General features: G+C 36.0%; 2 protein-coding genes across 5 annotated transcripts in view; one reads left to right on the top strand and one right to left on the bottom strand.

Moving 5' to 3' along the window:
• CIP1 (COP1-interactive protein 1) overlaps positions 1–1,704 on the top strand; it is a 7,467-nt gene extending 5,763 nt beyond the window's left edge. For all 3 annotated transcript variants that reach the window (XM_089785492.1, XM_089785495.1, XM_089785497.1), the window contains one exon: positions 1–1,704. This exon is cut by the window's left edge and continues 3,031 nt beyond it. In XM_089785492.1, the coding sequence (XP_089641618.1) occupies positions 1–1,408 (1,408 nt within the window). In that variant the 3' untranslated portion in view covers positions 1,409–1,704.
• A 156-nt stretch (positions 1,705–1,860) lies between these two features.
• LOC110428632 (mitochondrial adenine nucleotide transporter ADNT1-like) lies at positions 1,861–6,098 on the bottom strand. 2 transcript variants are annotated; one of them, XM_021444555.2, is made up of 8 exons: positions 5,679–6,098; positions 4,448–4,496; positions 4,011–4,174; positions 3,790–3,827; positions 3,205–3,317; positions 2,958–3,071; positions 2,322–2,666; positions 1,861–2,150 (listed from the first exon to the last, which is right to left on the bottom strand). In XM_021444555.2, exons 1-8 carry the CDS (start codon positions 5,834–5,836, stop codon positions 2,067–2,069), a joined length of 1,065 nt encoding a protein of 354 aa, XP_021300230.1. In that variant the 5' UTR covers positions 5,837–6,098; the 3' UTR covers positions 1,861–2,066. The 2 variants fall into 2 exon arrangements, with proteins under 2 accessions (XP_021300230.1, XP_089641630.1); XM_089785504.1 differs by having other exon boundaries at positions 5,675–5,792.
• Positions 6,099–11,049: the final 4,951 nt, after the last annotated feature.

Raw genomic sequence — 11,049 nt, 5'->3', positions numbered from 1 at the left:
AAGCACAGAGAATGAAACTTCTTCCCAATTAACGGCCTTAGTGGTGCAGGTCAACAATTTGCAGCAGGAATTGGATTCCTTACAGACCCAGAGAAACGAACAGGAGTTGCAGCTCGAGAGGGAGAAACAAGAATCATCAGAAAGACTGACTGAAATGGAGAACCATAAATCTGAGCTGGAAAGCCAAATCAACAATCAGCAGAGCATGCTAGAAGAACAGGGGGAGGCGCATAAGAAGTTGGCCGAGGAATGCAAACAGGTTGAGAGGTTATACCAAGATTGCAGGGAAAATCTTGAAGTAGCAGAAAGGAAGATTGAAGAAATGTCAGAAGAATTCCATAGAAACATCGAATCTAAAAGTCAGATGGCAGCTGATCTGAAGCAAATGGTTGAAGACCTTCAAAGAGATTTGGAAGCAAAGGGAGTTGAGAAAAATGACTTCACAAACCAGATTACAGATCATCAGAGAATGCTAAAAGAACAAGAAGATGCATTTAACAAGCTAAGCGAGGAGTATAAACAACTTGAAACTTCATTTCAGGACTGCAAGGTAATTATTGAAGTCACAGAAAGGAAGATGCAAGAAATGGCAGGAGAGCACAATATGAACGTTCAATCTAAAGATCAAAGAGTAGCTGATTTGGAGCAAATTATTGACGACTTGAAAAGTGATTTAGAAATGAAAGTAGATGAGCTCAATACCTTGGTCGAGAACGTCCGCACAATTGAAGTTAAGCTCCGGTTGTCAAACCAAAAGCTTCGAGTCACAGAACAGTTACTAACTGAGAAGGAAGAGAGCTTCAGAACAGCAGAAGCAAAGTTCCTGGAAGAACAAAGAATACTTGAAGAAAGGATCACGACATTGGCTGGAACAATTGCTGCAAATCAAGAAGCACATTGCAGGATGATCACTGATATCGCAGAGAATGTGAATAGTACCTTGACCGGATTTGAAGCTGTCATCCAGAACTTGGAAGAGGGCTATGGAAACTACGAGCACTGCGTTGAAGAAACATCCAAAGAGCTAAGGATTGCAAAACACTGGGTTGCAGAAACAAAGAGTGAAAAGAAGCGGCTAATCAATGAAGTGACTAGTTTGATTGAGCAGCTGAAAGATCAGAAAGAAAGAGAATCTATGTTACGTGAAAGAGCGGAGAAGCTACGGACTAAGGCAGACAAGGAAGAAAGGGAAAGGGAGAATCTGATCAAAGCAGTGAAGCATCTGGAGAAGAAGGTGGAATTCTTGGAGACAGTGATGAAAGAGAAGGATCAAGGCATAGTAGGTCTAGGAGAGGAGAAGAGGGAGGCCATTAGGCAGCTCTGCGTGTGGATTGATTACCACCGCAGCCGTTGCGATGACCTACGGGAAATCCTCTCGAAAACTACCAGAGTCCAGAGGGCAACCTAGAATCAAGTCCCTCATATTTTTCCATTCCATCGTGTTCATTCTGGTTTTGCATTTATGGATTTATTTTTTATTGTTTCATTTTTTTTTCTTTCACTCGACAGATTGGGCTGTTGATAAAAGGCTTTCTTAAGGTGATGTTTAGTTAGCATATATGTCTCATAAATCTTGTTTGCATGTAAAGAAAAACCGTTTGCTTAGGATTTTCTCTACAAGGAAAAAAACTCTGGTTTTTGAGTTAGATTTCCTAGGAAAAGCTAAAAAAAAAAAAAAAAGACCCAAATGGGTTTCGTAGTTGATTTTACTGTTTAGTCGTAATTCTAATATTTTGTAATGTCAATTATTAGTCGAAAAAAGCAGAGTACGGCCAGGTTATTAACAGTGTGTTACATTTGGTATTTAATTAAAATAATAACAATAATCACAAATAGAACTTGGCAACAAGAGATTTTAACTTCACTAAAATAAAACTATCAGTGTATATCAACTGCATCGTTTCCTATCAGTGTATATACTTTATTGTCACAACATATTATGAATTAGGAAGCTAACAACCTAAGACTGAAAGAGGATGGGCTGTAAGTGAGGAAGATATATGACCTATGATATACTCCTTTCCTTCTACTCACAAAAGATTGACCAAAATATCTTGGGAGTTCCTTCAGTCTGATATCCTTAACTCAACCCCGAGAACATCCTTCACCAACTCGTATGTGACAAATGCAATTGCTATTGAGGGAACCACCTGAAGAATATGGCAAGGAGCAATATAGAGTAAAGAAGTTAAGAAGTATAAACGACACATTATTCAAACCAAATGCAAGAAGCTAATGCTCCTGTAAAAAGGTAATTAATGATGGCGAAAAAGCAATCTGTAGCTGTGATGAAGAAATAGCTAGATGAAGGTTAGACTAACCTTCACGGAATTGGGAATCAAACCCTTGTATAATGCTCCAAAGCCCTCGTACCGAACTGTTTTCCTGAATGCATCAACCATACCAGTATATTCAAGAGGGGCCTTGCTCTTCCCATCACCAGTGACAACTGAAGCAGCATCTTTCCAGCCCACCATCTGCATTCTCCGTCGAATGACATCAAGAGGGTAAGCAACTGTCTGGCCAACAGTTCCAGCAGCAGCCCCACATGCAAGCCTTGTCACGACACCCAATTCAGAGTCCTCAACTAGCCCAAATGGTTTGCTTTTGATCAACCAGTCTTTCAGAGATTCATAAACCGCAAAGTTAAGACCCACATAGGGTACCTATAAACACCATAAAAATCATTTAGGCCTTTGCAAACAAAAATAAGGAGAAAGATTCTTTCAGTATATAAAATTCAAACAGATACAAGGTAAAAAGGATCAGACATTGGACTTCAATTCTTTGCCAATGGACAGCTATATGCCATAGAAAACTAAAACACACTATTTCAGGCAGACTAGAAATGGAACGCATCATCCTAGCAGAAGTTTACATCCATCTGAATGCACACCCCTGTAGTGCAATTGACAGTAAACAATGCAGGCATCCAGACCACAAAAATTTTTACTTACAACTCCTATTACAGAAGGTAACCAGCCTTTGTACAAAGCACGAGGACCTTCTTCCCGTAATACTGTTGAAAGAGCATGAAAGATTCCTCTATACTGGCGAGGTGACTTCTCAGTCTGCAAATATAACACGTGGACGTTAGCCATCAAAGTCGGATAAGAAAAGGCCAGCCCATCCCCCCAGGCAAAAGAGAGTTCATCCAACATAAGTAAACAAATTAAGGTCTCAAAAAGAAAGTCAAAAAATTACCTGGACGGTTAGACGACCTCGCACCATATCCATTGGATAAGTGGCTGACATGGCAATAATTCCAGCACATGCACCAGCTCCAAGGCGTAGAACTGGAGTGAGTTGAGCATCCTCTGCAAGACAAAATGAAATGAAGTAAAAAGTAAATATGCTAACCTCAACCTCAATAATTACTACCTACAGAATGCAAACTCATCTTCTGCCAATCAGGGCCAAAAAACAGATTCCTTTTTCCCCATTCAGCACTATTCTAGACAGAAAAAACATGAATTAGTTATAGGAAGAGAATAGCACTACAGGCATCAACACAGGATTCATTCCCACACTTCACGGTACTACATGCAGACAAAAAGCATGTACAGATGCACATCCTTTGTCAACAGAATCCAGAGCACTTGTTCTTTTGACACAAAATCAGGCATTTACTACACTGAGTTCACAAGCAGGACACATTTACCTCAATAATTGCATATAGTAAATGAAATTGAATAATACAGATCAACTTCAAATCTCAAGAAGGTTTACAAGAGTAGTTGAGTGATAACTAACAGCAACAATTATAGAGGCAAAAAGATACAGGCATACCATTTCCTGAGTGCTGCTGGTAAAGGTACAAAATCCCCCTATATTCAAAAAGAAGTAAAAAGGAAGAGATTAGTTCATACTTTATAGTACACATACAGCAATTCAAGGATAAATCTTCATTTTTTGAACATTAAAATATGCATCCTTTAACTGATGTGGAAAATAACTGTGATAAGAACAACTAAATGTTAATAGTGAAGATAGGAGCTGCCAAGGCTTACTTAGATGCTTCCTCATAGCTAAAAAACTTCACCGCTGAGTTAGGAATGATGCGAGCACAATTAGTACCATTGCCTTTAAACATTCCCCTGAAACCCTCAGTTTTCCATATATATTTCAAACCCTGTATTGTTCCATTGTATTTTATACTATGAGGATTCTGAACCTGCAGATTCGGAAAGGAAATCCTATCAGTTCTACATTCTGTAAAAGAAAGAAATCATAACTATAATACAGATACTCTATCAAACATGACACACATGTAAAGCTCTAATTATTAGCACACTAAACAAAACTGAGAATATACAGTAAGTTGAATCTTTACACTAGATGACTGAGGAGACCATTAGTGAAACGACATTGGAATATAACCTAATATCATACAAATAAAATGAGAACGTAATGAATAAGGACCAAATGACAATGATAAATAAACTACCTGAAGTAATATTTTTAATCTTTCTAGGGGAGCGACAGCAGTACGTGACCTGAAGAAAAAAGATATACATTCAGTGAAGGAAAACTAGCAATGAAAATAGTAAGTCAAGCATGATCCTAACACAATATAGATGCAGCAGTATTCTACGATCCTAGCACAGGGTGCAGGCATGTCAAATGAAGAAAACCATCCAAATGTTAACATGGTAATATTTCTCCTTCTGATCTTCCATACAAACCCCACAACTATTTTTCAGGCAACAAAAGTTGCCAGCAAACTTTTTAGATCACAAAATGACGTATCAACATCACAAGATTCAATCCTCCCTCAGATCCTCCATTCAATTCTCAGAACTCCCATCAAGCCACAACTGTTACTATCAAATTTCTCAAAGCATCAAACGTCACCATGTTCATCCTTGAAGTTTAAAGGCCATTTCCAACTCATTAAGAGTCATAATATAAGAAATGGTAGCAACCATATTCACGAGATGCTTTTGTAAATACATCACAAACTATTAAAATCCTAACCAAGTCCTGTAAGATCCTAGAAGGGGAAAAAGGGCTTTCTCTGAAAAATCAAGCAACATGAAACTATTATTCTATAACAAATTAACTGTTCATTTAAACAAGCTTTTTGCATCGCAGAGAATCTCTGAATCGTTAACAATTAGTACCAGACAGTGAACTGTACACGTTCATCATCCCTTTCTTCAAAAATACCAGGGGAAACGAAACCCAAATTGAATATTTACATGATCAGAGTTTTATTAGAAAATAAGAGTCCCAGATTTTAATAGTTGCAAGAAAGAATTAAACATATATGAGAACATTTTCATCAAAAAAAAGAAGAGTAAGAACTATTTTTGACAAATAGTCATATACTTTAATGGCTTACACAAAACAAAGGGAAAAAGAAAGATACTTTCTTCGATTTCTCAACCTTCAAAAAATCACAGCTTTCTAAAACAGAGAAATTTATTCAGAAGAAAAAATAATATCAAAAAAAGTTTCCTGAAAATGAAAAAAAAAACTCAATTGAATGAAGCAAAAACGAGAAGGAGAAAGAAAGCTCTTTTCCGTTGTGTCAAGATTGAAGTAACTAAAACAGCATACAATTTTTCAAAAGAAGGTTAAAAATATGATCAAATTACTTCCAGATAAAATAAACAAAAAAGAAAGAGAGAAAACAAGCAAAAATCGGATCCAAAAGAAAAAAAAAACGCACTTACACTCCACCAGCGACACCACCAGCAACAAGAGACTTGCAAATACTAAGGAACGCGCGACTCGGTGCTTTAACTCCTTCACTAGCAAGCTTCGCTTCTTCAGCAAGATTCACGATCGTCGTGACCGCCGACTCGCTCCTCTTCACATCCTCGGACGCCATTTCTCAGGAGAGAGAAGAATAATATGAACAAAAAAAAAAGAAAATATATCGTTGGAACCCTAGCTTATCCGGTCAAAGTGGGGCGTTTACCGGTGATCGGCAAAGAAGAGGGGATCCTCTCTCCGGTGATTATGGGAACGAGTGAGAGTGAGCGACCATTGGCTGAGGAGTTGAAAAAAGAAACAAAAGGGAGGCCCTTTGGAGGAAAATACAACTAAAAAACTGTTCGGCTGGGAGCTTTCTATATATGAAAATTTGGAGACTGGGGAAATGGATTATTCATTTTTGGGCTACAATTTCATAAATAACGGGAAAATAAAAAAAAAATAGAGAAACGTGGCTCAAATGTACGGTCACTGCATTTAATTAAAAATAAACGGGACAATGAATTTACTCTATGTTTGGTTGGTGGAAAATCTTTGCTTTTTTTTTTAATATTTTTTAGCATTGAATTTAGATCGTGTTTCGTTGATGAAAAGATTAACAAGATTATTCAATATATTTAATAATAATTTTCTATTAATACTTTAAATATTGACTATAATTAAAGAATGTGATACTTATTTAGAAGAATATATATAGTAAAAATAATTTTTGACAAAGAAAAATAGAGAAATAACTTCAAGAGTATAATTTGTCTATACAATTAATGAAAGTTAAGTAATCGTTAATAAAACTTTAATTGATGAACTAAAACTCATGGGGACTATCTTCAATTCAGTAAAAGATCATTAATTTAATTCACTACAATTAGCCTTTTTCTTTAGCAACACCTAACACTACCCCTAACCTTGTTTTTTCAGTCAACTAGCTTAGCTCTTATTGAAGTGGAATTTTTTTGCCCCCTCTTCACGTATCAAGACAACACTAAATTCATCAAATTAAGTCTATTTAATTAAATTTGTTATTAAATTATAAAAATATTTTAAAATATAATTTAAAATTAAATAAAAATAAAAAATAAAAATATATATAATAATAAAATCCAGTCAAATCTTAGATTTCAGACCCAATTCGATTTGAGTCAAACTGACCAACCTGACGATTCAATTCGCCTGACATATTTTTCAATCGTTGGATGTATAATTCAAGCACTGCTCCAAGCTCATGGTATTCGTGATATTTAAAAAAAATTATATAAGAAAACCTTTCTTATAAGCATAATTTAAAAATATTATTTATTATAATTTTAATTATTTTTAATCAATTTTTAAAATGATTTGATAGTAATATTTTTTAATTTCATACAAATTAAAATAATATCGATATTTTTTATTTCGTCATCCAAATAAAAATTTTAAAATTAAATCTTAATTTTTTTTATTAAATATTATCTGTTTCATCATTCAATTTTTTCTCATCATATTAAAAAGTAGAGATGACATCAAGGTATATGTTTTAAGTTTTTTGATTTATTAGTTTATATTTATAAATTTTTAAAATTAAAAAATTAAAATTGATTAGATATATTTATAAATTAAAATATTTTAATAAAAAATACTTTAAAAATGAATAGATTGACGAAAAAAGTTAAAAAAATATGAGTTGGTTTAAAAAATAGACTTAAATATATAGATCGATTTCATTAAGTGTAATTTAATTTAAAATTAATTATTTTTAATTAAAAATAATTGAAATTATAAAAAAATTATTTTTAAAAATATTTTATTTATCAAGGATATTTTTTAAAAGAATCCAAATATTTACATATCCACATTGCGTACGCTAAGGCAAAAGCAGCAGGTCCTTTCCCCGTAATGGCTTATTGCCGTTTTTATTTGGAAAGCGTTAATGATATCGGTTTTACTTCTTTTGGATGATTTTCTCCTCCAGAAAGAAAATACATATATGGAAATATGGAAGGAATTAGTATGGTATTCAACCAAAGTAAGATGAATTAATATATAATGGACCTGGGTTTATCCATAATGTCGCTGTCTCTCTCTCTCTCTCTCTCTACAAGCCAAAGCTGTGGCTTGTTCGATGCGTCGGGTTAGGTCCACAAAAATTTTGTTGATGGCAAATTTCCAAGCACATAGCCTAAAGCCTGAACACCATCAATATAGAAAAAGAAAAAGCATTGTGGAATTTGAATAAGACTGTGACTTTTATGGCAACATCGATGGGTCATTTCTATCCACATGCTGGACAGGGAAATGAGTGGGAGCTTTTTCGTATGGCGAAAGGCAAAAAGCATTCCATGGCTTCTTCAGAGTTTCAGGTTCAACCGTTCAGATATGGTGCAGGAAGTTACCCAGGAGGGTGGTTATACGTTTTCCTGTATGTGCAAACGTGTGAAACTGAAACCTACTAATCTTGTTATTTGGGGTGATTTAACTGGTTTTGTCCTTTTGAAAAGCCTGGAAATATTCTGTCTTTGTGTTAGTATTTATAATATTGGTGGGAAAAGGGCGCAGGAGTCAAAAATTGGAAGGAATGTAGAACCTAGTCTTTTCTTTCACTGCAAGTTGGAGCTGTGATTTTCCAACCTTTTTGTACAGAGAAAAAGTGGGTTATTCTTAACTGAAAACATTATAACGTGTAGTGGAAGGCGATGGATACCATGGCCGGGTACCTGTCCACTTAGTTTTTTAGATTCTTGTGCTAGAAATGATTCTCAAACCTTCCCACTTTATCTATGGCATTGATAAGTGCACTTTCCCTTTCTTTAATGGTTCAGAAATCCGGTTCTTGTTCCAACTTGGAAATTTGATTTGGTTTAGCCTACTAGCCTAGGAATTGAAATCTGAGATGCGGTATGTACCAGGGCCATGCTTGGCCATTTGCCCTTCATTTGCTTCCCCCATGTATCTGCAGACTCTGTTGAAACCTTCCATCTATCCTTTCTTCTCATCCTTTTACCTTTTTCTTACTCTTGCCATTCAAACTAAAAATCAGAAAGAGAAAACTCGTGCTGATTTGGACCATGGGAGCTATTGATTATTCACAAAGTTATTCACGTGTCACGTGAATGTGTATTGTATTCATGAATGATCAAGATAATACGAATCAATTCCCAAAAACCATCAATTGTCGAAACTAGAAACGGTGGGCGGAAACTGAGGAAAAACAAAGAATGAGACTAAAGACAGTTTATTTTTATAAGCCAAAAGCGAAGACTAGATGCTATAAAACATAAAAGCCGTCCGTCCAGTCCATCTGTGGTCTACTTGTCGGATCACTGATACAAAACCATGGCAACGGTGAGTCAAGACAACATTAAACAAAGCTTTGATGTACAGCTTCTATTTCAAGATAGGTGGCTAGTGCCGTCCTTTCAGTTAAATTATTCATTTGCCCAGCCCTTCGTATGCATTTGACGAGCAAATGAGCATATGCTAATGCATGCTTAATGCAACAACTCCAACTGTAACGAGCTGAAATCCCCCCAATCATGTTGTTCCAATGGTTGGAATTTGACCGTTTCTGCATCATCAACCAACATGTAGCATATTGTCTTAACCAGACGAGCCTAATTAAGTGACATCATGTCATGTTCTGAAGAAGATAGGACAAAAAACGTTGAGAAGTTTAAGAAGAGAGAGGTGGGTGGTTGTCCCGAAACCCAATCTAGTGTTTTTGTTTTGATCATGGAGAAGAAAAAATAAAGATCAGAGGCAAAGGAAAGTGATAGCATATGGGACTGCGGGAGTCCTTTGTATGATTGTTACGAATTGGCTTCATTTGGTCATGTCCTGGAGAGGCACACGACGGCCTTGCCATATCCTTGCAGGCCGTCGATGCAGTTCAGAATCATATCAAACAAGCCGAAAGCAGAAGCGAGAGTTGAAGGGGAAATGGGCAATCTTGATGCAGTAGGATTGTTCAGAAAAGCTATGAAGTGGACGCTCTGGAAGATGAGGTTTAGACAGGACAGAAAATGACAAAAGGACAAACCGCCTTGGAGTGGATTCTGTAGTTTGTGCAACAGGGGTTAGTTTATGCAAGCAGGAAGAAGCTGTAGAATTGAAGAAAACATAAATGGAGGCAAGTTTTAGCTCTATAGCTTCTGTGGCAATCTTGGTTACGATATTGCTAACATATACTATCTAGTGAAGCTCAATTTTACTTCAGTAAATCTTTTCTTCAGGCGACATGCTAATCATAAATCTTTTGCAGAACATAACATCTCCTAATCAAACTGGGCTAACTGTAATTATCCCCTTTCGTAGTCCATGAAAAGCCCAACATGAACTGAATTTAACAGTGACCCACACTGAATTGGTTAATTGGCCTTCAGCCCACCCTTTGATTTGGAATTGATTTTCAAGTGAACAAGGTGCGACAAATGACAAAACTAATACAAACGATAGGAAAAGAAAGAAAAAACTGGCCAATTAGTGTCAATTAGTGTGAAAAGGTTAGCTAGCCGCAGCATATGCAAATGGAGATGACGGTTTTTGACTTCTAAGCTGTAGGAAGTAACACAGAGTTTAGACTAGAGTGTTGGTAGTACGAATGTCCTGGTCTGGGAGGGGAGGCCTGAAGTCTTGCTGTTTGGTCATCATTGCATATATTTTGCCATGTGCAAGTAACTTAGTATCCATTTATGAATGTAGTATCTCTCATCATATTCAAAGCTTCTCACCACTAAAACACCATTGACTCTCTAAATGGTAGAAATTCCCCTTAAAATGAACCTCCAAGCTAGTACTTGACTAACTTTCTGACTTGGTAAAATGACCTGGTTAGTGGTAAGACAAGCAGCAACAGATATCATTGTTTTCTTAGTGAAGAACAGTAAAAGCTATGACATAGTCAGAATAATACAGCATCACACTTTAGTACCTGTTAGATCACGAGATTTACATTTTTTTTTGATGGAAACATTCAATGTTTTTTTTTTTTTTACTATTAGTAATTTTCTAATAAGCATCGACATCCTCCATTCGGCAACTTAGATACCATGAAAACGACTATAACCCCTTTTCAATTCTCTCTGCCAATAAGAACTTGCAGAAAACCTCAAGGTTTGCTCTAATGAATTTCAAACATGCACAGAAATAATGGGCAAATTTGCACCAAACCCTCCTTTTTTTGGATCGTGAGAGTCAAAAAGCTTATTCAGTCCTTTTGACTTGGCCGTTCCCATGAATTAATCTCATTCCTTTTCCATGATCAACGCCACTCAACTCACTTCAATGTAAGATTAACCGATGGATAAAAAAGGGTTCTAATGATGTTGATGAGAAGACGGTTTTTGGCCGTTGCAT

This window comes from Theobroma umbraticum, unplaced genomic scaffold, assembly GCF_002168275.2.
Source record: "Theobroma umbraticum cultivar Fairchild unplaced genomic scaffold, ASM216827v3 scaffold_30.0, whole genome shotgun sequence".
In the NCBI taxonomy this organism is placed as follows: Eukaryota; Viridiplantae; Streptophyta; class Magnoliopsida; order Malvales; family Malvaceae; genus Theobroma; species Theobroma umbraticum.
Note: the sequence above shows the minus strand (reverse complement) of the source record. Positions and strands in the feature narration are given on the sequence as shown.